General features: G+C 38.9%; 1 protein-coding gene and 1 long non-coding RNA gene across 3 annotated transcripts; one reads left to right on the forward strand and one right to left on the reverse strand.

The window, feature by feature from the left end:
• Window positions 1–493: 493 nt before the first annotated feature.
• Window positions 494–886, reverse strand: LOC136831126 (uncharacterized). The gene has a single exon (XM_067091079.1). It carries the CDS (start codon window positions 884–886, stop codon window positions 494–496), a length of 393 nt encoding a protein of 130 aa, XP_066947180.1.
• A 6,239-nt stretch (window positions 887–7,125) lies between these two features.
• On the forward strand, window positions 7,126–22,960 carry LOC136831476 (uncharacterized). 2 transcript variants are annotated; one of them, XR_010850897.1, is made up of 5 exons: window positions 7,126–7,308; window positions 10,528–10,642; window positions 17,887–17,989; window positions 21,274–21,356; window positions 22,142–22,960. It is a non-coding gene; the product is annotated as an uncharacterized lncRNA (long non-coding RNA). The 2 variants fall into 2 exon arrangements; XR_010850896.1 differs by lacking the exon at window positions 10,528–10,642 and having other exon boundaries at window positions 7,153–7,308.
• The last annotated feature ends 3,645 nt before the right edge of the window (window positions 22,961–26,605 follow it).

A 26,605-nucleotide genomic window follows, 5' to 3' on the forward strand; every position in this document is an offset into this window, starting at 1 on the left:
CGATTGTGACATTCCATTTACATACCTCTTCTCTGGCTCTCTCCACTTTACTTCTGAACTCTCTTGCCTTCTCCCCCTTCAGCTTCCAAGTTTTGATCCTCCTATTCCTGGCTTGGGACTTTTCTTTTCCTTATTGCTTTCAACCTAAAATCTGCCACTGCCAGTTTATGTTGAGCTACAACAGATTCATTTGGAATAACCTTACAATCCATAATGATTTTCTTGTCTTCCTTCCGAACCAAAAAATAATCAATTTGTGTCTCATTTTGTCCACTTTTGTATGTTACCATATGAATTCTCCCTTTCTCAAACTGTATTCATGATTACCAGATTCATGGCTTCTGCTAATTCCAACATTCTATCACCCTCCTGGTTTCTTCTTTCAAAACCTCTTCCTCCATGCATCCCTTCAAAGCCATCAGAACTCTCACCTACATGGACATTCATGTCCCCAGATAACACTCACTTCTTGGAACTTTGTCTATATATTCTTCTAATTTTCCTCTGAATTCCTCCTCCTCCTCCTCTTCACTACACCCTTGTTGGGGGTGTATGCCGAGATGATATGCCATACTCTCTTATCTTTACCAAACTTTAAGCCCATAAGCCTGTCACTGATACGCTGGACCTCTGTGACGTTCTCCTGCAGATCTGGATGGAGAATAATTCCTACCCCATTTCTCCTTGTATCTTCCCCTGTGTAGTAAATTTTATATCCTTCTCCAAGCTTTTTTGCAATTTTCCCCTTCCATTTGGTCTCTTGTATACATAGAATCATAATTTTCCTTCTCTGCATGACATCAACCAACTCTCCTTTCTTTTTCCAATCCTTTCTCCTCACTAACTTCTTTAGCCGCAGCCGTGACTTCTGCAGTACCTTTTGCATATTTCTCACTGCTGTCAGGGGATACTGCAGCGGTCGCTTATTGGGTACGCCCTAGCCCTATTGCATTCCATCATTGACTCAAGAATCATTATTTAGTTTTTGCCACATCATACTCGGGTGGCTAGACCAGGCAGCAATTCTCCCCATTTATCGGGTCTTGAGACTGGCAGCAAGTTGGACTGGCTTGTCCACCCCCCGGGCTGGGTTTCCATACAAAATATATCTGGAAATGAAATAAGTTTCAGAGGCCACCTACCTACTTTCAATTTCCTTTCCAGCACTTCATGACCTCATAGGCCCCAATGCTTGCTCTTTAGCCTAAACTCTATATTCCATTCCATTCCATTCCAAACTAATGTCTTATTAGTTGTTATTTAATTATGTAATTGTATAACTTTTGTTTGTACTTACACTCTGTATTATTACATAGAGTCATCACAAAGAGACAGTGATAGTAGATCAAAGATTACCAATCCATGTTCTCTCCAGAACTCAGATCTCCAGTTTTACTGGGTACCAGAGTGGTTTTCCACTATGGTTTTTACAATTGAGTGTTATGGAGTGGTATACCAAGGCCTCAGTACTTCAGCGGTGTACAGTACATGAATGGCATATTGTGGTATTGGTGTGACAAAATCCAGGCAATGTCAACTAGGATGGTAAGTAGCCCTCAAATTAGATGTTATGGGATCTGACTTTATATGTGGTGAAACCTAATGAGTAACAAAGACCTTACAGTATAACCTACTGACTGTTCTAGATGGCCTACAATTGACATGCACAACTTATGCAGTACAGGAATTCCATATAGCTTCTGCCATAACCTAATTTGTACTTTAAACTTTTCATTCTGTTTCTGAGATTTAGGTGCAAAGTGCATAAGCTCTAAATAGTTAGTTGAAAGAACTATCTTAATATTATAACAGTACTCCTGTCTACATCTATGACACGTAATGTACAAATCACAATATTCACACAATATATGAAAATACCGTGTACAGTGTTGATGTGCTTTTTTATTCAATTAAAATCTTAGCATGCTCTAAACATAATTTACCGCATAGATAATATACAAAAATTCTATTAATCTTGCCATGCAGACAAAGAGGTATGGCATATATAAGTCCCATTTGATGGTGGTGACAAGGAGGTTTTTAGTTGTAATTGGAATCATGAAATTCTACTTCTTTAAACAAAAAAATCTTAGCTTTCCAGACCATGTTATCACAAAATGAAAATGAATGATTTTAACTAGATATAACTACAATTGTATGCTTCATTTTGTATCTTGTTCTGATAAACTCAGTAATGCTTATTACCACAATACAATTAGAAGATCCCTTTTCAGTGAGATTTTTTTTATGTATAATTTTGCTTTTTATTGTGTCCCCGTAGCGGGGTAGTGCCATCAGTGCACCTCAAGGGGTGCACTGTTGTCATTACTAAAGGTTCTTTGCAGCGTCCCTTTGGCCACGAACTGCAACTCCTTTCATTCCTTTTACTGTACTTCTTTTCATATCTTTCTTCCATCCTGCTATCCACCCTCTCCTAACAATTATGTGCAACTGCAAGGTTTTCCTCCCGTTACACTTTTCAAACCTACCTACTCTCAGTTTCCTTTCCAGCACTGAATGACCTCATAGGTCCCAGGGCTTGGCCTTTGGCCTAAACTCTGTATATTCCATTCCATTCCATTTCTTATTGTGTATTCTTGATTCACTCATCATTATTTTACATTTGTAATTTCACGCAATGTACAGACAGAATTCTTATGCTAGAGGTTTCTTGTACAGTATTTTACTTTTTTCCTGTTATTTTTTTAATCACTATTAGTGTATCAGCACTACTGGTTAGATGTCAGAACTACAACAGTGACATTATATAGCCTCTGTCCAGTTAGTTTTTTTTTTTTTTTTTTTTTTTGTTACTGTTATTCCCTATACTGTGGAATTTTCCCTTGAGAGAATGAATATTGAGGCCACGGTGAGGTCATCATTACTTCTGTGTTTAGTTTTTCCCCTGGTTCCATGCTGTTCTACAGTACTGTACTCTCTCGTCAGGTGGTGTTTGAGTGGCTAGGACTCCTCTTGTGCTTTGCTGCTCTGTCATCTTCAGTACCTTGCTGTTCATTGAGCCCTTCCCTCAACAGTCGGTACCATAGAGTTTCATGGCCACTGCTGAATTGTGGATGAACCCCATATAGAGAAAATTCCCACAACATTAATTGCTTCATATACCTAGACAGAATTAACATCAACACTATGCTGAACACTTTTGCGCACACGCATTGCCAATCACTGCTCGCTTGCATGCACTTACATTTCCTGGATAATGAGGCCCTCTCTGTACAATATGTCTTTTACACCATCCGTTAAGTCTTTCTACCCCGGTGAAGGTACTACCGTCAGTGCACCTCTCACGGTGCACTGTAGGCCGATAGCTGCGACCTCTTTCATTCCTTTACTGCACCTCTGTTCATGTTTTCTTTCTTCCATCTTACTTTCCACCCGCTCCTAATCATTGTTTCGTAGCGCAACTGCGAGGTTTTCCTCCTGTTACACCTTTAAAACCTTTTTACTCTCAACTCCCTTTTCAGCGCTGAATGGCCTCATAGGTCTTAATGCTTGGCCTTTGGCCTAAATTGTATATTCCATTCCATTCCAGCTACATTTTAGGTTTTTCTCCTTCTCTTTCCGATAATATTCTTCCGAATTATAAACTCTCTCCATAAGACTACACCATCTCAAAACACTGAGCCACCCTTTCACCTATGGTATTCTTTTTACGACCTCTTCTAGGCATCTTCGCATTTCTTATATCTTGACTCAGTGATAGGCTATGGTTCAACTAAATAGAGGTAAACATTTCTCATCCATTCAGTTCTTCATATACAAATGTACAACATACACAATCCACCTTAACAGTTTCATCCTTTTTTTATTTTATTTGTTTTCAAAACCCTCATTTAATCTTTGTAAGAAAAGTTGGCTGAACATTTTCTCCTTACATTTCAACCTTGGCTTTCAAGACACTACAAGTCTATTTATTTTGCCCACCTCCTGCTACTTCCCTTGCTTCGCCTGTGACTGCTCTTCTCTCATCATACCGTCGTCCATTATATCACTCCCAAATCCCCATACAAATCAACCCTTTCCATTCCTCCGAATCCAAATTAACATTCATAGCTCCATATGCTGATGAATAGGTGTTTGCAGCAGACTCTCAACGGTGATCAAAACTAATTAAAGCTATAGTTGTCAAGTTTCAGTTCTCCAATACCTTAAGGGTACTCAGGCGAACATAGGCCAGATTTCCCGAACTTCCCACAACAGACCCGAAGCCAAAACCTAAAGAAGAGAAGTCATCCTACTTTTGACAAGTGCGCAGGCAGACAAAGGGTTGTGACGACAGACACCGGGCACCGCCTAAGAATAACATATACGTCGGTCAGAATTTACGCCTTTTCGCACAAAAAAATTAAAATTTAATGGTTTTTAATAAGTGAGGGCTATCTTAAATGTTCTTAGTTATTATCTATGATTTTTTTTTTACCAACAAAAGGCCTGAATTCTTGAATGAGTTCAACCTAAGTGTGATTATCACAGTGACATTAATTCATATTTGAGTTTTTAATTACTAACCACAATTGTTACCAATTTATGAAACAAAGAAAATAAAGCATTATCAATGTGGATATGTTTAATGAAAAATTTTTAAGGTTTTATATTCTTATGTTACGAAATACACAAATTATTATTTCATAATTTTTTACATCTTGCGTGTCTTTCTCCTCTATTGGACCATAGGCTACTCTTGTTTCAAATCCTTGGTCTGATAAACATACTTCATTTAACAAAAAAAGTTACTTAACTCTTCAGGCAATACCACTAAGGTAGCAATATAATCTGATAAGGTTTCACCTGAAGATTTTCCTTCCGTAAGTTTTATCTCCATAAAGTGATATATATATATATATATATATATATATATATATATATATATATATATATATATATATATATATATAATTTTCCCATGGCTTTGAACTTTTCCACGAATTCACTCGCTGGTTTCGCTAAGGCCCCATCCAGTTTCTAAATTTTTCCCAAGAAATGGACATTGAAGAAAATTTTTACGGTGTATCCAGTAAAATTAGCTAGCTCTTCTTTTTCTACTGCTTCTTTAAATTCTATTTTTGTATCTTTAAAATTGATAGAATTTCTACCGGTTTTGCCGTTCTCAGAAAGAAATCCCTCGTCATTTGACAGTTAAAAAGAAGCGTTGCGGACAAGCTTAATTCGCGATCGATGGCTTCATCTGTACGTAATTTTGAGATGAAGCTGGTGCCATATAATCTGCCTGAGAACCTTCAGTTAACTTTTTATCACAATTTTCTTATTCTATATTATATTTACTACCTAAAAGAGAGATATTCCTGCACAAAAGGCCATTGCACGATATTTTACAAGACCTATACATCTGGAACGTGTCTTCACTATGCTTTAATTTTTTGCATCATACACATCTGAACAGATAAATTTTCTCTTTGAGAGAGAGAGAGAGAGAGAGAGAGAGAGAGAGAGAGAGAGAGAGAGAGAGAGAGAGAGAGAGAGAGAGAGATAAACATATATTCCGAGAATCTTATTGAGAAATTTCTCAAATATTTCTTGTTAGTACGTAATGTTCCTAAACAAAGGGAAAATACCAAAAAATCCCAATGGCAAATTATGTATCACAGCCTGTGCTGACGTAAAGTCAGACTTATCTTACAAAACGAATAATTGTCATTAAAATAATCACCCATATATTGTGTGCTGTTAGTGCAAGAGTAATTTCAATAAAACTTACTCAAAAAGAAAATGATGAACAAAACACGAGCAACCTTCGTTAACGGGCTGATGGGGGCAAATGTCGTGTTGGTAATGCATCTGCTTTTAATGTCTTCTTCCGTTTTGCAACTTGTCTCTTTAGTACTTCATCCATGAGGTTCCTTTTGTATGAATCTTCTGCAACGAAGTGATCCTTCCTCTTGCAAATATTTATTAAACTTTTTTTTTCATTTCCTCTTTCTTGGAAAAGTTATGCAACATAACATCGCTTTCTTTGTACTGTAGATTTTTTATGACCGTCAAACATAGAACAAGTATTGAGTCATTGTATTTTGTTTTTCGTTCACGACTTGAAAATCGAAATATTAAGCTCGGGCAGATAGGAAACAAAGAAATAATTGCCGCCGACTTTTTCAATCAGCTGTGATGTTTACGCCTTCATGGAGACCTACTTGTACCCTTGATGACGTCAGGCTCAGGCCAGGTAGATTTTGGGTCAGAAGTGGATGGCCTTCTCTCTTCTTTAGGTCTTGCCCGACACCGTAACTGTAACTGACTTGGTTAGAGAGCCGGGGATTTTAAATCGTCCCGGGGATGGCAGGAACTCTCGACATCCGAATAAAATGCCAAGATACGAACCACCATGCCACCGAATGAAATGTTTATAAAATAACTTTCGTCAGTTTTTTATATTATGTAATAACATTACCAAATACTGGAAATGCTTAAGCATTCCATCTTTGCTTTGGGTGGAAATGGGATGAGCAATCACTGAGCTGGAGCCAAACTACTTTTGGGTAAGAGGAAAGTTTAAACATACCTCAGTAAATTAGAAATGGAGCCATTTTTATCATTCATGTGTTAATGACTTGAATCTAAAAAATTAGCGTTTGTTAAATCCCAGTTTGATTTTCATCTGGTTTGCACAATTTGTACTCTGGATCTTTTTTTAGAGATGTTATTGACAAAATTTTTATATATGTGTTATATATATATATATATATATATATATATATATATATATATATATATATATATACATATATATATATATATATATGTGTGTGTGTGTGTGTGTGTGTGATAAGATTTAAAGGAAAGCTATAGCAAGACAATCAGATTCACATCCACAAATTTCGGTCCCTTCCCATTCTCTACACGGAATAATGGTTTAAAAGTAACTAATTATTTACGAGTTATAAGCTGACTAAAGTTGAGAAAGAACATATCAACAAACATATTTTATTCCTGTTAAATTATAACCCATCTACCTCCACCGACGTTATGTTTATCCAAATGATTGCCCAACATATAATTATGTGGTTAGAATTACCTATTTTATACAAGCAACTTCAGTAACTGGGTGTGTCTGTGTAAGCGGAATGAATGAATGTCTAAGGAAAAGGATTTTGTTAGAAATCCCAATAATATCCAAGGATCCTTAAGTCAGAATTCATTCAGTTTGAGTTCATCGTAGGCTCTCCATACTCCTTGTATTTTACTTCACTGACACTGATGGTTACAGTTTTGCCAAAGCTGCTTTTCGTCTTGAAACTTGAAAGTATTTGTTATATTTATGGTGAATTAAAGCTGGTAGGTAATTACTGTTTTACAGTGTTTTAATCTTTAAGTACGGTAATGAGTAAGTATTAAATGGAGGAAAGAAGAGTTGTCATATGTATCTTAATGACTATCAAAACTGAAGATGATTGGCAACTTAGAAAATTGAAGCTTCTAATTTACCAAAGGGAACTAAATGTCTGGCCTTTAGTACAAGGATTTGTTTGTCAAGGTTATTATTATAAAATAGGCAATACCTGAATTTTCAATAGTTCATTTGCGAGAGACTGCTGTACCTTTTTAGGCTAGTCCTAGAGAACTGCAGACAATGCTGCCACATAAAGGAGTACAGTCATTTATAAAGTATGTCATAAGGCTACCTTAGCATCTTGATTCATGTGGTTAGACTTAATTTACTGTAAACCAATTGTGCATTTGGTCTAGGCTATTATTTTCTCAGTAATTCTTTACAAAGGTCCGCATCAATATTTGGTGTTTGACCTTACTAAAATAATACAAAACCCCTTAATATGTACAGTAACTTAACACAACCACCTAACCTAACCTAGGGCGCCGTGCCCCTACCTAGGCCTAGTGGGAGGGGCTTCACCCCCCCTGTGACCCCCCCTTAAGGGCACAACCCAACACATCAAACAAACACCAAATATTGATGCGGACCTTTTTGTAAAGAATTACGATTTTCTCTTGTAAGTACTTGGTGATAGTGGACTCCACTCTTTTGTCCCACAATTATGGGGAACAGAGTGGGAAACCGTGGATTCGGGACGGGGGAAAACAGGAAATGAGGAAAGCAGCCCCCTAGGTTACATTAGGTAGGGTGTCTATAATATAATGGACCTAGGTAAGGACCCAGCATCTTAGATTAGAGGTGTTTCCAGAGGGTGTGACACCCCCTCCCCCCAGCAAATTAGGGACCCAACCCCCTAGAATAGATGCCTAAGGTATAATTGGTCCTTTTATTGGTAATTCTAAGCCGGCTGTCCGCGGTGAGCTAGACTATGGCATTTGACGTTTTTCTATGTTATTTTACTTGCTTTACAAGAATTTAAAGTAATATTTTGTCGGCCGGCTGTAACTAAGCTGTCATTGACCTTTGAAGACTACGCGACTTGAATTGCCTAGCGCAGGGGTAGGTCTAAGCCAGCATTCTGCGGCAAGCCCCACCCCTCCATAGCTAATACAGCAAAATTGTAACCAGTAAACACCCCAAAAATACCAGCATATAACGTACCCTAGAGGTGTTTACTGTTACAATTTTGCTGTATTAGCTATGGAGGTTGGGGGGGGCGGGCTTGCCGCAGAATGCCGGCTTAGACCTACCCTGCGTAGGTAAATCTGTCGTGTAGTCTTCAAAGGTCAATCACAGTGTAGTTACAACTGGGCGACAAAATATTACTTTAAATTTTTGTAAAGCAAGTAAAAAACATATAAAAACGCCAAATGCCACAGTCTAGCTCACTGCGGACAGCCGGCTTAGAATTACCCTTTTATTTTAAGTATTTCGTAGTTTTTCTCACCCAAAAACCCATTTTACCTCTAGGCTGTGGTTTCCCTAATTGTAGGATATAGGCCAAAGTTGGGGTGTAGTATCTCTAAAAGTACTTATTTGCTATTGAAATGACTGATAAGTTCAATACGCACATTAAATTATATGGAAATAGTATTTAAGATTAAAGATCAAATGATGTTTAAAGCAAAGTTTTACCTTATGGGGTAGTATTATACTAAGCTCATAATTTATCGAGCAGTTGTACTACAGACCTTGACAAAAAAGCAGTTGAACACCTTATTCATTTGCTCCCCTTTTTTTTTTATGAAAATCTTGATCATCATCTGACCAGTGTTGCTAGGAATTAAAGATTTAGGGTATTATTTTACTTATGGACATTAATTGCTTTCAACATAAAATATAGGTTTTTCTGTTGTATTATGATGTGATTTGAATGATTTTGAGGTTTATTTCCATCGCAAATGAATACTTATCCTTCCACCACCCCTCCCCCTATAGATAACAAAGTGGTAGTTTGAGAATAGTATTAGCTAGGTGCTCTTGCTTGTTACTCTTAAGAGTACCACTGCAGTGCCTCCGTTTGCTGTTGCTAAGTAAGTTATTAGTAGGTTGTAGTTGAGGCCTCAGTAAGGTCAATGTCTTCCATACCGGGTAGGACACTTCAAGTGAAATTAGGCAGGTTATACTAAGATGTACAGGGTACCTTGAAAGTTGTTCATAGTTATCCATATTAATTACCTTGTTTCGTATGGATAGCAAATCCCTTATGTAAAATTTTACTCCAGCCTCTTACACATAACCATAGTTTTTTGCAGTTTACTAAGTCAAGGTGAATATGATGGTTAAAAGTACAGGATGAGCTATGCTATAGTAGATACTTCATACACTGTATAATTTGTTCTTGCAAGAATACAGTACTACAGGTGTATTAGGTTCATATACATTTAAAAAGGTAGTTAATGGCAGGGAAGGTAAGGGGTTAGGTTTGCCACCCACTTACTTGACTAGCAACACTCATTTTTTTTCCTCATCCGTGTTGCTGTAAAGATGTCTCTGCTGCTGCTGGACTTCTGATCATGGTTTTTGATGAACAGATTGATTAGACTTCCCTCTCAAACTACCCATGGTTTAGGATTTTATTTCAACCTTCATTGTGAATGTTGTGTGAGTGAGGATAGATTCCTTTGTTAGGAAGCATTAGTGTACTGTTGAGGGTGTGGTAGAGTATTAGGGCTTTTTGTCCCCCACGAGCATAGAGCCTCATTCTGGTGGTAATTTTGCAAGGGTTATGAGGGTATGACACCTCCAAATTGTGGAAAGTACATTTCTTGGTCTCATGCTTTGTAATAAAAAAATTAAAAGAGAACATAAAAAGGCAGTGTCAGTGTCTTAGGGGCAATACCCAAATTTTTTTTTTTTTTTCAATCGATCATGGACGTTCCCCCTTTGTTGTAACCACCTCAGACAATGGCTGACCTGGTTGCTCCCAGGGTCGGGTGGCGGATGGTGGGATATGTGCACCTGCTACTGCCATCAACCCTTCTCCCACACCCTGCTTGTGCTATACCAACGACCAGAGGTACCCTTACAAGACAAATGAAAGCAGCATAAAAAAGCAAAATACTAGAAGTAACATAAAAAGGCAATCTGCCTTGAGTGTAACAACCCTCTTTTCTATTCAATCCATCTTTGACGATCTCCCTTTGCTGTAACCACCCCAGGCAATGGCTAAGCTGGTTGCTCCCGGGGTGGGATGGTGGATGGTGGGATGTGCGCGCCTGGTACTGCCATCAACGTTTCTCCCTCACCGTGCTTGCACTACGCTAACAACTAGAGGTATGCTTGCAAGACAAAGTTGTTGAAGGCTCTTGGGCCTTTTCTTTGGTTTAAAGGGATCCATCTGTTTTAGTTTTCTAGAGTACTTGGCTTTGGCTAATTGTTGTACACCTGTATTGGTCTTGATAGATACTCTGTTAGAAGTAGCCTCCCTGGCTGAGACCTCTATTACTGTTTTTGATTGATAGCCTTGCTACTGTATCTTAGTTGAGCAGCAGGGATGATATAATGATTTAGCTGCTGGTATTTCCTAGGAAATATTTTTATTGGTTGATAGCTGGTTATTGGTTTCTTAGCCTCGTGGGTGGTGTTCATGGCCTGGAATGGCATCTCTAGTAACATTAGTAACAATAATGATGATATTTGAGTAAATACTGGTAATACAATATTAGTGTTATGGAGTTCTGAAATTTGGCTAGGTACTGTACTGTACAAGTACTTTTTGTAGCACAAGTGTAAAAATCAAGTCTATCAGATATGTAAGGTGTCAAAGAAACGAGCAGGTAAAAGTTACTGCTACTTTATTACAGATCCAGGCAGACTGATATATTTTATGAATAGCTCGCAAACTAATTATGACGAGAGACAATGGAATTGACTGTGACCTGAGGTCGAAATTTGTAAACAATAATATACAGTGAACGAGTACAAATTACAATACAAAACATACAGAGCTACAATATGGATACAGTCTTGATGCCTGTGAATGAAGAAACATGTGATACACAATGTGACATTTGTATAAATAACATAAAGTAAAAATGGTTAAAATCTATGTGTGACCTGGCACGTTTTATGCGTGACTAATTGAGCTTGAAGAAAATGGGAAGTCACCAAAGAAAACAAGCTCAGCGGAGACTTAATTAATGGCGCCACAAACACTATCCTGGCGCCCATGTTGAATTTACAAATACTCCCAAGACGAGGGACGCGTCTGACTACTCCCCTTTTGATCTGCTGGGACGCTGAAGTGCTGCTTTCCTTGAAGATAACGGAGGGGCCTCCCGCCTGTGAGGCTGCTGGTTGGGCAGTCCCTTCCTGGGTATTTCTTCCAAATATTTTGCCTGCAGGGTGAGGGGTGTGCTGGAGTGCGGTTGGGCGGAAGGGGTGCTGCGTCGCTGCCGGGACTCTCCGACAGGAAGGCGGGCTTTTGAACATTTTATGGAAACCCAGTCGTAATTGCCTGGGAGTGCCAGCTGGAACGCCTTGCTGTTCCGTTCAGCACGCTTAAGGGTCCCTGTAGGGCTTAGTTAGTGGTGGACGGACGGGCGTTTAGACTCTGACTTAATAAATGGGTGGCGGATGACAGCTGTGTGAGGCATGAAGGTGGTTGCTTTGTCGATGTATGGCGCCTGCAAATGGCGAACTTGCAGGCCATGATCGGCGGAGCCTCTGCAGTGATGGGGAGTGGCGTTCATCCGTCCACGAGCTCTCCCGGCACTTGAGGGTTCCCCCAGGTTTGTTCAGCTGCGGATGGGGTGCCGTCGGCTCTGGGGGCGGTCCTCAACCCGAGGAGGACCCACGGCAGCTGATGTTTCCAGTCCTCGGATTGCAGCGGGCCATGAGGGATGACTTTAGGAGGACCTGTGGAACCGTTCGACCAGGCCGTTGGCCGCTGGGTTGTACTGATAATGTGGTGGTGTAGGTGCGTGGTTTCCAGCAGTTGAGCCAGGGCAGACCACAACTCGGAGAGGGAAAGCGGCCCTGTCGGTTGTGATGTGGTCCGGGGCGCAAAGCGGCTAACCCAACTGGAGAGCAGGGCCTCGTACACGTGGCGGTGGCTTCTTGCATGGGTGTGGCTTCAGCCACCTGTCGAGTTGAACGGTCTACCACCGTCCAGGAGGTATCTGGATCCGCCTGATGGGCGAAGGGCCCGAAGAATATGTGGATGTGGCCTGAACGGCGCCCTGGCTGTAGGAACTTCGCCTACCCCCGACTGCAGATAACCCACTTTACTGGTCTGGCACTGCAGGCACTGTTTTGCCCAGGCAGTGGCGTCCTTTTGCACCCGTGCCAGACGAACTTTTTTGAAAGCAGTTTGGCGTGGTCCTGCCGGAGGGGTGAGAGGCCGTGAATTATGAAGAATACCTGGCGCGGCGTGAGGCTGGAACCAAAGGGCGGGGCTGGCCTGTGCTGATGTCACAGAGCAGGCTGGGGCCTTCGGGGCGAGGGTCAGGTCCGCCACTTGAGGATGTGATGGCGGATGCGGTATGCTGGGGTTTCTGGGTCAGCGGCCTGTTCTCTGGCAAGGTCCTGGTAATCTACACCAAGCTGCACTGCGTTCAACTCGACTCTGGAGAGGGCGTCTGCTCACCGGATTTTTCTTGCCGGGAGGTACCTGGCGGAACAGGTAAAAATCAGTATGGCTGAGAGGTGGCGCTGCTGTCTGGAAGACCATCGTCCCCAGCTTCGTGAAGGCGTGAACCAGTGGCTGGTTGCGGTCCTCTCTGGATGCTGGGAAGACCGATTTAAAGGCTCCTGTGTCGACCAGCATCATCCTGCCGAGACGGTTTATCGCATGCAGTAAAAATTACTGTTTTTGAGGCCCTGGGTTCTTCGGCTGCCATGGCGGCCTGTCCTGCTGGCCGCCGCCACCCCCGTTTTTTTGAACGGGTGAAAGAGAAGGGCGGAATTGGCAGTTTTGGGCGTCCTTTCCGAACCACTTGTGGTAGCGACATAAGCCGGGGACCTCCATCTGCTGTGGTTACGTGGGCGTCTGTTGGCGATGGCGTTGACGGGCTGCTCTAAATTGTCTTCAGGCTGGAAGAGCTGACCGGCTGTGTGGCCGGTTTTAGCCGCTGTGAAGCCTTGACGGAGTCTGTGAGGTGTTGCGCCATCTCTTAGGTCCTCGACAGGCATGGTGTAGGGGTTAAAAAATCTGGTTGCGTGCCTCCGGGAGGAGTTGTGGCGGTATAGATTTCCGTGTAAATTTTTATCTCCTGCCGCTTCTTTGTGCCACCCAAGTCTGGTAGTGACAGGAGATCTACGACCATGCCCCAAGCGTCTCTTGAATTGAGGTCGTCAGCGTGGGTTTATGGCAAAGGTCGATATAAATTTTTTCTCGGCGATGGGCAGGAGCAAGAACTGAGGAGGAACTTTTTTGTGGTGCTGTATGTGAGGTGTGTGTTTCACTAAGCCCTAGCGAGATGAGTTTTCTGTACATGTCCTCGGAAGGGCGTTGATAAAGCACTGTGTAATAAAGGCCTGTAGGATTTCGTCCGTCAGGTCAGCGATTCTGAAGTGGCTCTCCACCCGCGCAGCCACATCGATGGGTTCCCCCTGCGTAAACGGGCGCAGCTTTACGGTGAGGGCGGCCCGCGATTGTGTTGCCCGCCGTCGTGTGTTGATGGTGTGGAGGTTGCGGGAGGGCCTCGATGTACTTGCGAATTTGTGATGGGAGGTATCTAAACCTTTTGATGTCTATCGCGTTTAACTGCATGGAGGAGGATATCGCGTCCATGCTCACCGCCTTGACCCCTTACTGGTTTAAAATAGCTGAAAACAAACCAGTAACGCAGAATTTTGTTATTTTCAAAATGTGGTTCCGCTAGTGCCGCTGGTGGGGGTGTCACAAGATAAGAGTCAGTTCTCAAACGCTGGTTACAGCGCCGTGTTTAGGCAGCTAAGAGCGTTTGGAGAAATCCTGGAGCCAAGACTAAGTTAAATCGTGTGAGTCAGAATGGCCAATACATACTCCGGGGTCACCACTGTAAGGTGTTAGAGAAACGAGCAGGTAAAAAAACTGCTGATATTTACAGATCCAGGCAGCTTATATAGCCTGGCAGCCGACTGACATGCCGCCCGAAGAAAAATGGAATTGACTGTGACCTGAGGTCGAAACAATAAACAATAATATACAGTGAGCAGTACAAATTAAATACAAAACATACAGAGCTACAATATGGATACAGTCTTGATGCCTGTGAATGAAGAAACATGTGATACACAATGTGTGACATTTGTATAAATACGCTTCTCCAAAAGTAAAAATGATTAAAATGCGTGACCTGGCACGTTTTATACGTGACTAATTGAGCTTGAAGAAAATGAAAGTCACCAAAGAAAACAAGCTCAGCGGAGACTTAATTAATGGCGCCAAGACAAACACTATCCTGGCGCCGATGTGGTGACTTTACAGATACCTCAATTTTGCCTGTCAAACCTGCATTATTTTTTAAAGTCTATTCTATCAAACAACAGCATGTCTCCTCTTCGAATTGACCTGTATATATTTTATGAATAGCTCACTGCAGAATTATGACCAGTATGACTGATAATTAAAATTATAAGAGATACTGTCACACAAATTTGTAATTTTTGGCAATTGTAGAAGTGCTGTAGAAACCCTTCAGATTATAATCCAGAAAAAACCTTGCCCAATGAATTACTAGTAAATTTTCAGTTGAAAAATTACATAAAGATTCTAAAATTGTATAAATATCTGATTTTTGCATATACTGTAAAGGCATTAAGAGATTGAAGACGAATCAGCTAAAGCTGCATCTACCCTACAGTACAGTACTGTGACAAGATTACAGGTAAATTTTCCTGTTAATAGTTATATAACATCTTTCAAACCTATTATAATCAATAAATGGCAGACTTTTTGGAATAATGGACATGCTAGTAACATTGTCACATCAAGCCCAATGTTGAATTATGGAATTTATCATATCAAGAGGAATGATGCGCACAAGGAATTTTTACCTGTCTTAGAATTTCCTTGTAAGTCTGATTTTAGCTCTTGATGGTTTGGCTACTGCAGCCTTGCTGAGCGGTGAGGATGGTGCAATGATTTAGCTGCTGGTATTTCTTCCAAATAGTTTGATTGGTTGACAGTGGGGTAGTTCCTCGCTGGGTGAGCGGTTTCCGTTCTCAACTACCACTCTGTTGGTCGTGAGTTCGAATCTCCGACCGGCCAGTGAAGAACAAGAGGAATTTATTTCTGGTGATAGAAATTCATTTCTCGCTATAATGAGGTTCGGATTCCACAATAAGCTGTAGGTCCCGTTGCTAGGTAACCAATTGGTTCTTAGCCACGTAAAAATAAATCTAATGCTTCGGGCCAGCCCTAGGAGAGCTGTTAATCAGCTCAGTGGTCTGGTTAAACTAAGATATACTTAACTGTTTGACAGTGGGGTATTTGATGAAGAGCCTGTGCGATACAATTCCTGTATGTAGATTATGTAAAATAACTCTTAACAGTTGAACATATTGTTGTGAATACCCAAAATATAATTGGCAATGAATGTCAAGTTAGGGAAACAAATTGGTGAAAGTTTTTTTTCAGATTCTTATATTTCAGTTAACCCAATTTTAAAACTTGTAAGGACCTGTTGTTTAGTAAATAAAATCTGGACTCAAATAATAAATGAGTCCTTTAAACCAACCCTGTGAGAGCTAAAGAATTAGCATAGTAGTGATGATAAAGTAACAGAAAATGGGAGAACACACAGGAGAACATGATCACAATGGATATATGGAACACTGTGGATTAAAGAAAGGTTAGAGGGATTCAGAAGGCTTGACCATAATATGAGAAATTGATAGTGTCTGCCAGCTTGAAAAACATTCAAGATGAACTGATAGATAAGAAGTGTGAAATCATGGAGGATGGGAATGGACAAAGACCTGGATCTGATGGAAGTCCTGAGAGAAAGAGCACAAGACAAAAGAGAAAATAGAAAGCTCATTCTCTATGTTGACCCCATAAAGGGGAAAAGCTGATGTAGGAATGTTTAGATGACAATGTGGTAGGTAATTGTTTAGTTCTTATGTGGCCTAACCTGCGTGGAACTAAAACTGCTGAAAATGGAATATTTGAAAAGTACTTTGGTGTAATAGGTTAGGCATAACATAACATTCTTAGTAAACTAGACAATACAGTATGTTTAAAGAGTATGGACCAGTAGAAAAATGTTCCGAGTTTATATTTTTTAGCAAGTCTGCTGAAGAAGCCAGAGAAGCAATGGCTAACAGAAGCTTATAAGAATATGGTTGAGGAACTGGATTACTTTCCCAGGTTTAGTGACGAACTAACCATAGATTCTACAGATAACCCATTCTAGTGTGGCACATGGCAAACTGCAAACCTGAATACAGTAAATACAGTAAGTTTAAAAGGACACACTATCGTATACTTTGAAAAAGGTATGGTAAAATACAAAATAGAATATAAAGTATGAAGAATCTCTTACTGCCGAAGTTGGCCTACAACAGTAATGGTATGAAGTTTGAAACAATCTCAAGGCCATGCATATCTTCAGTCTAATTAGAGGAATGATTTATCCAGAGGAATTACAGATTCTGTAGTAAGGAAATTTCTGATATCCTCAGTGTTTACAAAGTAAAAAATCTAAAAATGGACAAAAACTTTCTTTGAACATTCTCATGTTATAATACTGCCAGAATTTATCAGTATTAGACATCTGAGTATCAGCTGTCCTCAATTTTGATGTTTTTGATATACCATAGTTGAAAGGGTTCACAGCAAATATAGTAATTATGGTAGAGCAAGGGAGAAGCTTATGGGTTCCACAAAAATCACCAGAATTCTCCAGTGTGATACATGCTGTATAGTATAAATCTTAGTGTACGTGGAATTTCCAAGTGATCACTGCTGAGGTTAATGTAGAATTTAATAGTACCAAGAGAATAAGGTTTATCCATGCAGGACTAATACAATGGTAATTTGATTCTTGGTGTGGGGTAGTCAAGAAGTAAAATAAATGTACAAAATTTACTGGGATGATTACAAATTTTGTTCAAAAGCTTGTAAAGGGAAGGATGTTGGTCTTGAGTCGGGGTAAACATTACTACTGTTTTTATATGAATGAACTTGAAAAAACGTTTACATATCTGTTTGTTTAGAAATCTTTGGTTACTTTGAGGGTCAGACGTAAGTCATTGGAAGTACATGTCATCTAAATTGTTTGGCATATAAGACTAAGGAGCTCTGTGTAATAAACTTGTTCAGTAAATCTTGCAGCTGTTATGTAAAGTTTCAAGAAGCCTCTTTAGTTGGGAGATTTACTTTTATAATATAAAAAAACTAATACTAATAGTGCTTTACAGGAAAGTTAATTGTGGTGGTATAATTTGAAGTATAAATTTTTCTTACAACTTATATATTAAAAACTGTATGACAACTGTACATATTAATAAAAGTACAGAAGGATAGCTGTACCTTTGAGGTCAGTGCTTTGAACTGACTTTAGGATCTGATTAAATTTTTCTCCTCTTAGGCTGAACACCTAGAACTGAGTCACTGAAGGGTGAGGAGTCCTGTACATCATGTACTAGAACACACTAAGCCCTGATCATAAACTGGATTCATAGCATGGAACGGTAAGGCTTTGATAAAGCTAGAACTGTATGATAAAGGTGTATAAATGTGTATACAGTATTGAGTAGAACCTTGTACAGCAAGTAATGCCTCTTGTTCTGTACAAAACAAGGTACAGTCCACCATTTAAATTATAATAACCATTATAAAATTGTGAGAATCCATGCTGGTTTTGATGCAATGAACTATGGTGATAAAATGAATGTACTGTAAATTTTGATATATGTCAACTATTTTGATGTCATCTTCCAATTGGCAAAACAGTTACGTAGAATGCCTACCGCAATCCTGTTAGTTTAAAATAGCTGAAAACAAACATATTAATGGGAGAATTTTGTATATTTTCAAAATTAAAAGCTTTTCCAACATTGCCTTCTGAGTTTTGAGGAAATCACAAGATAACAGAAGTTCCCCAAACTAAAACAAAGGTGGATGAGGGTGCTAAGTTATGCTCCAAAAATGTCAGGTGAAATATATGGATTTAAATCTTGATTTAAAACCCAATAGGTAGGGTCATAGGAAGGATATAAGTTTGCAAATTCTGCTAAAAAAAAAAAACAGACTGGTTATGTGATATTTTGAAGGGGAATTGACATTCCTTGGACAGCTTACAGTCATGAATCTGAAGAAAAAAAAATTTAATTGTAACTTGACTTCTCAGTAAAAATTTCAACCAAGTATTTTTACAGGTTCCTCCTGTAAAAAGTTTCACTACAGGCTCTTAGCATAACAGAAAACAACAATCCAAATTTTGTTGATTGTACTTTTGTTTTCCTGAACCATAATTAGTATTTCATTGTAAAATAGGGCTTTATTAGAGATTGTTCTGAGGATGTAGGCCTTCCTCCTCTGTCAGCACTAGTCTAAATGAGCATGGTATTCATTTTTTAACCCCTTCGCCACTGGCCTGTTGCACTGCCGATAACGCTTGCATACCGCATGAGACCGCGAGTATATCAGTCATCATTTGCTCCTTTGAACTTTCTGTTATTCATATTTTTCATTTATATTTTTATGTGAAAACATTGTGTACATACCAATGAATATTTTTCACCACATTGGCTATATACACACACACACACACACACACACACACACACACACAATATATATATATATATATATATATATATATATATATATATATATATATATATATATATATATATATATATATATATATATATACCTATATATATATATATATATATATATCGAAAAAGAGGAATATTTAGTGGAAAAAGTAATTGCAGAAATAGAAATAGTAGTAAAGTAGTAGAGATAAAGTAGCAGAAAAAGTAGTAAAGTATTAGTAAAATAGTACTAGTAGTAATAGCAGTATATACTAGTTTTCTTACGAAACAGTTAGTATACATCAATGAATGTTTATGGCATTGGTAATAATAATAATAATAATAATAATAATAATAATAATAATAAATAATAATAATAAAAAAATTCAACAGTAATACCACTACTACTACAACTTGTAGTAGAAAAAATGATGATAATAAAATTACACGTTAGTGTAAAAAAATGAAAGAAGTTTTCAAAAAAACATAGTACACTTTCCTGTTGACCAAAAATACTCCTCTGCCTGAGCATTCATCCATTCACACAGTCTGTCAATATCATCATCACAAAAAAGAAACAAAATGCATCTCGTGGGCAGGTGAAGTCGGTGTGCAAACGAGATCCCATTGTCATCCGTGAAATCGGGGTGGGTCTGGGTGCTTGTCACAAAATGGATCTGTTATGAACTGCCAACCTTCATCGACAATGGGTTCAATGTCTTCTAAAATCTCGGTGTCGCTGTCATCCTCTAAGCAACTATAACAACTATCACTATAATCATCTGACTGATCTGGCAGGTATTCCCTACCCAGGATCTGAAATACTATCATCCGACATCATGATACTGAAAAATAAAAAAACCTGGTAAATAACTGCAATCAAAAGGAGAAAAGTTTAGCCTTCGAATCCAAATGGTTTACTCACAAGATCGTAACAATGTTTCATACATAACAGCTTGAGGCGCACTGACATGTGCTGCTGGACGATACCCTTATAATATCCCATATGAATATGACGTCACGACGACCATCGGACACTCATTGGCTAGAATGAATAGTGGGTGGAGCTTCTGCACCTCTCTCGTACACAATACTACGCCTGAAACCCATCCAAGCTGAAGAAAACAGCTCTGCTTTTCGAGGAGGGAAAAAGACGTATAATTGTAAATCGCGGTCTTTTATTACTGTATTGTAAAAGACGTACATGTGTACGCCCCGGTGGCGAATGGGGTTAATAAAACTTGGAAATAGGTTGATTGCACATCCATTCGTACAGAAGAGATAATACAGTGCAGCACCCTGAGAATCCCTGAGAATAGTTTAGCAAACACAAGCACATCACTAGACTAGCTCAATTAGATCTCAATGCAGTGAATTATACCTGACATACAAGATCACATTTTGATTTCAAGCGAAGGCTCCTACAGGGCAGACAAGGACATTGAATGTTTAGGTAGAAAAATGGTACACTACCAAGTAAGGGCCAGTTACACTGGAGACAAAGAAGCCACCATAGAAAGTTAGACATGCATGTATCAGTCATGTTTTTTCAGCATCTGCTACATCTAGTGTACTTATGGGTTATTCCATTAGGTATGAAATATGATTTTTCACCTTGAATTTGATAAGGAAATGTAAATGGAAGTCCATTGAGTACAGGTGCCTGTGTAACTCTTGGAATAGGCTACAAGAAAGAGGCTACTAAAGTAACCAGTAAGTACATTTGGTGAGTGAACAGGAAAGCAAAGAATCTATGCAGAAATTTTTTAAGAACAAAAACAATTGAGTCCCGAAAAGTTGAAGGTTTTTCCTACCTGGTTGAAACCCACCATAGTTGAATAATTACTTATTACCCAGTTTATTGCTTAGGTTAGGAAACAGTCTCATATATTTCCCGAAATGGCTGAATTTTGGTATCTAGCTGGTGAGGAGAGATTGTTAACCACCCTGCCATAGTTGGAGATTTCTACTGTGGCAATTGCTATTGCTGAGATATACAATTTAATAAGTGTGTAATAAATTAATAGTTCTATCAATGGTAAAGACCCTGTGTATGTGGCCCACTTTATTTATAGATACAGGTATCTGTGTATAAGCCATTTAAGGTCTTGATTATAGTTACAGTACTAGTACTGTATGTCCTTATTTTGACACCTTATAAGCAAAAAGACTACTTTTCCATGGTTTATATAACTTGTTTCTTATCCTTTCAGGCGATGTACAGCTCGCATGCTCTTGGAAAATACGGGGGCAATTTTGAAATAACTGAATGAAGTTGTGTAACACTGTAACAGTGGTAAGTGTTTATTTAATATGAACCTAACCGTTTGGGAAAATTTATTATTTGGGTGGGGTACAGACAGTTAAAAGGAGCCAGAAATTTTACGGGAATTCAAAATAATACAGTTTAAAGTTTTGGACTGGGGTCTGGACAGAATGAAAATAGTGAAATTGAAGTCTGTGGATTGTCAGTTACAATAATTTAGTCTTCCTAAAAAGAGAATTGATGTAATGAAATAAGTATTGGCAATAAGAAAATTATCTAATCCAAGTAGGCATCTTATGACACTCTTAACTTTTGTAAAATCTTGGTACAAAGACCTTTAGTTATGCAGAATTAGTTAATTTTCTTTGCCATTTCCCTAGTAATAATGAGTCATTTTAGGTGTATTATATAAAATGGTTTGATTTTTGATGAGTAGTGTGAGTAATTCAGTTAATGAGCAGTAAGTGGCTCTTTTCTGAAAATAACTTAGCCAGGTAAAAATGACTGACTAGACAATGTAAGACAAATTAGACCAGAGATGGAACAGTTTTTGGTAATAGGTTTTACCAGATTACGTGAAAATGTTGATTTAAGGCCAGCCCAAGTATCAGTAATGTATTTAATTCAGTATGGAATTATTTATTGTACTGTTTTGTTAATCAAAACTTAAATTAAGAAGTCTCTTGTCATTTTTTGGGGGGATCAGATTTGCAGTCCAATGTTTAAGTGGTTATGACTAATGCTTTTATCTCGATACCTCATAGGCCAAAAGATCTCTTGTGTCACTGTCATTAACTTCTTCCTCATGACTTCAGGAAAACATCTACATCTACAACTTTCAAGAATAGATCGGACCTTAGAATTCCACTAGTATCTTCCATGAAAGAACATAAACTTCATGAGAGAGCTTAATTTATGTGTGAGGTTATTAGAGTATTACAGAATGTATTGGTTTTGTGAAAAGTTTACTGTTGCGATAATAGAGATGTAGAAAAACTGTCTTAACGTTGTTTGAGATAGCCATGCTTTGGTATAGAGATGATATAACCTTAAATTCATTTGGATATTGAAACTAAAATATAGTTAAGTTTATGATATAGGCTACCATGCCTATTTATCTAAAGTTGAATAGATTTCAGCTGTGATTACTGTTCTGAGCAGGAACTGTAATAATCTTTATCATGCGAGGTAGTTCATTATGGTTTGATATTTCAGGATATGTTTTGTCACATTCATTTCTTTTCAGTTGAATGTTATCCATCCAGTAGCTAATACATGGTACTGTATTTTGGACATGAAAATCATAAGTTTAGCATTTCTTATTAAGCATTTTCATCTTAAGTTTGATGTCAGCTAATATATCAAAGTCATTATGTTTCAGGATACTGTACATTGTGTTTTACTAGGATTTCTTTAGTTTACTATTTTCTTTAGTTTACTATCAGCAATAAAGTAGCTCAGTGTAGCTGGAAATATTTTATGATTTTCTTATCAGTATTGCCATAGCTCCATGATACCTCAGTGTGTGGTAAAGGATACTTATGTCTTTGTGTAATGTTCATAAGTGCAAGACATAAAATATGTCGGTACCTTCCAGTTGCTCAGTATTTTTTTAAAATAAACTTTAAACCTTACCTCTCCATTGTATAGTTTTTACTTCCACACCAGCAAGAGTTGGACAGATTCAAACAAAAAATGAGAAAACACTTTTTTCTATGTACAGGCGGTCCCCGGTTTACGACGGGCGTTCCGTTCTTGCGCCCGGCGTCAGTAACCGAAAATCGTCGTAAGCCGGAAAATCGTCGAAAATCGTCAAAAATCATAAGAAAACCTTACTTTTAATGCTCTGGGTGCATTGAAAACGATGTAAACTGCATTATTATTGAGTTTTACATAAAAAAAAACCTTCAAATAATGATTATTCTGCCGTTTTGGGGCCATATTTCTTCCGTCGGATCGGCGTACGACGCGTCGTAACCCCGGAACATGTGTCGTAAGCCAGGAAATAATTTCTGATGAATATATTTGAAAAGCGTCGTAACCTCGGAACGTCGTAAGCCGGAACCGTCTTAAACCGGGGACTGCCTTATCCTTCTATCCATCTACTTCCCCTACCCAGTAGGGGACTAAAGGTACAAACACCAGTAGCCGGTCAGTCTACTTCTGTCACATTTTTTGGTAGGAGTTTGGCAGGTGCAGTTTTATTCTCTTTGTTCTTTAATCTTTTAAATATGTTTGTTTGGTACGATCCTGTAAGGTAAGAGTTGCCGTAATAGGCAGTATTCCAATTTTATTCCCCTTATGATTGGATAACTGATTCGTAATTGAATGAAATGCGGTAATTGATCATATGTGAAGAGTGCTTGTTAGATTGTAGAAAAAACTGTAGAGGATAATGCTAGTAAGACTTACGTTGAAGGGATGCGTGTCTTGTCTCCTTAACCATTTAGTAATTGGTTAGGTCCTCTTTACTTCTTTGATCTGTTACTCCAAATGAGCTGTCCATCAATTCAGGGCATTAGATTTGATAGGATGGAGTCATTTTTTGTTAATGTTTTGTCTGCGCTGTCCTCCCGAGAGTTACGGTAAGTTCGCGTTCTTTCCCCCATTGGAGGAAGGGTCAACGCCCTTGCTCTTTCTTGTCTTGTCCTTGGCACGTCCTGTCACACTCCCTCGTGGCTTGGAGTGATGGAACCGGGACATGTCAGAAAGTGGTGTGGATCAGTGCCCGTTGTCCCCTTCCCCTGTTGGGTCTGGCCTGACATGGTGGCGTAAGGAATTTGTATTCTTGTAGGAATAAAATTCTTAACTACCTTAGCTTATAAGGCATATTTTGTATGTGTGGATGTCTATATACTAGCAGACCAACCTGGTGCTGCCCGGGAAAACTCTTGAATGACAACTGATCTCTCTCTCTCTCTCTCTCTCTCTCTCTCTCTCTCTCTCTCTCTCTCTCTCCCTGTTACTTACCTCCACAGTATTCTTTTCCAGATAGTAAGTCATAATGTATGCCAAGTTTGGTTGAACTTGCTCAGTGCATTTCAGAGCTATGCTGACATGCATACATCCATTTTTATATATATATGTAAATATATATAAATAGATATATATTCGAGTTCTAACACCAGAATTCGTTCTCTGATTGGATCGCCCTGGTAAGATTAAGAGGACTCTCCTGATTTTTTGTTCCCTCTTTAATTTTACTGTATTGGATCGGTCCGGTAGCAGTGATGCTTTGTCTCTTTCTGGTAGTATTTAAGCGAGCTTTAGCTGCCTTGTCAAGAAAGTTACTTTTTGCTTTAATCCCCTGTGGGTAAGGATCGTTCACATTTTAAGGCAAGTATAAGTATCGGTTAGGTTCTAGTGAGAAGCCTAGTGTGTCTTCAGCTTTGCTGTGTATTGTGTATGTTTTCAGCCAGGGTGATAATGTGCCTTGCAGTTTTGATACAGCAGTAGCATGTGTCTAGCGCAAATTTGCGCAGTTGCCGCATTCTTGCCCATGCATCTTTTTGCTTACCCTTATGCCTATAGCTTCTACGCCTATTGCATATGTGCAATTTGCTTGTACACCTATCGCTTACATGCCCATGACTTGTGCGCCTATTGCACATGTGTCTATGGCTTGTATGCCTATCTTGCATGCACGCCCATGACTTCTGCTCCTATCGCATGTGCGTATATGGCTTGTATACCTCAACACGTGCATCCCAAGGGCCTGTACACCTATTGCGTGGAAGAATATGGCTTGTGTGCTTATTGCTTGGTTCCTGTGGCTTGTATGTGCACTTAATTTGTGTGCTCCTATTGCCTGTGCACATGTCTCCTCCTCAATTTGACTGCCTATAGTGAATCTCAACATGTTGTTTTGAGGATTTTTACTCCTTTTCCACTTGGAGATTCTTTTGGTATTTTGGTAAACAGTTAAGTTTTTTCTGATTTCCCTGTGGTTCAGAAACATTCTCATTATTGCAAGATTTTCCTGACCATAATTTAGAACATTTGGTTGAGCCATCAGGTTTCCAACTGAGTCAATCTTCCTTTTGAGCCAGAGCAAGTGTTCTGTTGTTGATGGTTAAAGAGGAGTTTAACCCTCGTTGGAAGCTTATCAGGAGTGAGTTCAGTGCAATTAACTGCTGCTCTTCTGCCATTGAGCATGGTCTGTGCTCTGGTGTCTCTGGTGTATGTTTGGTAGCTAAGATGTGTCCTGCCTTTTCTGTGGCGGGAAGCCAGTTGCTTGTGCTTCTGTTGATTCATGAATCAGGTGTCTGTTATACAGCCAGTGTGTAAGTGGTCGCAATTTTTTTTTTTTCTTTTGAAGAGGTTAATTACTTTCTGTAAGGAGAGGTTAATGTATGATTTTGTGGAAATAGAGCTTTCATTTGAGCTTTGGCTAGTGTATGTTCAAGACTTTAACCCTTAAGGGATGGGCTAATTGTATATCATGCAACACCCCAGACTGGGCAGACTTTAAGGTTGGCCAATTTAAGAAAAAACACTTCAATGGCAAGCGGAAGATATGCAAATGCACACTAAGAAAAAAATTCTAAAATATTTTCCTTACCTTCCATGGGAAGTTGAAAGTGACTATTTACAACTGTGTGTGGGCCCTCTTTCACAAAACTCTTAAATTTTACCAAGTTATAGTTTTTTCTAATAATTTATTTTAATTTATTTAGTAAAATTATAATTACAGCTCACACGATCATAACAGATAAATAAAATCGGTAACAAATTCTGAGCATATTTGTTGTAAAACATTTACGTAAATTTACTGAGATCAGGAAATGCAGTAACATTTTTTGGATTTATACAGGTTTTTTTTGCAAAATTACAATTACGACTGACGTCATATCGTAAATGATAAGAACTAAAACCTACAGTAATCAGAGTATATTTGAGCAAATAAATGAAAATGTCATAGGAGAGAAAGGAGTAAGACATTCCCCCGTCAAGGTAAGAACAATACTAAATTCCATGAGATGCCCACAACTGAGCTGAGCTGAATTCTTTAGTTGCCACAATTCATTTATGGGCCATTGAAGTATTGGAAACTCTTTCCTGCTTAATACAGCCAAATCGTATGGCGCATAATATTAATACTCCTCAGAGGGGATCTGTCCACCACCCAAAACCTGTTTTAGATCCTCTGAGTGGATCCATCCATTAAGGGTTAATGCAGTTCATGTAAAGGGAGCCTCTCAAGATATTTCTTTCTTGCTGTCATTTATTGGAGAGAGAACTACTTTGTAATTTAAGGGTCTCATTCCAAATATGGGGGT

Source organism: Macrobrachium rosenbergii, chromosome 48 (genome assembly GCF_040412425.1).
Source record: "Macrobrachium rosenbergii isolate ZJJX-2024 chromosome 48, ASM4041242v1, whole genome shotgun sequence".
Taxonomy (NCBI): domain Eukaryota; kingdom Metazoa; phylum Arthropoda; class Malacostraca; order Decapoda; family Palaemonidae; genus Macrobrachium; species Macrobrachium rosenbergii.

What these genes read in the sequence shown, in the direction of transcription:
- LOC136831126 (XM_067091079.1), bottom strand. Translation starts at nt 886, where the DNA reads ATGCAAAAGGTACTGCAGAAGTCACGGCTGCGGCTAAAGAAGTTAGTG.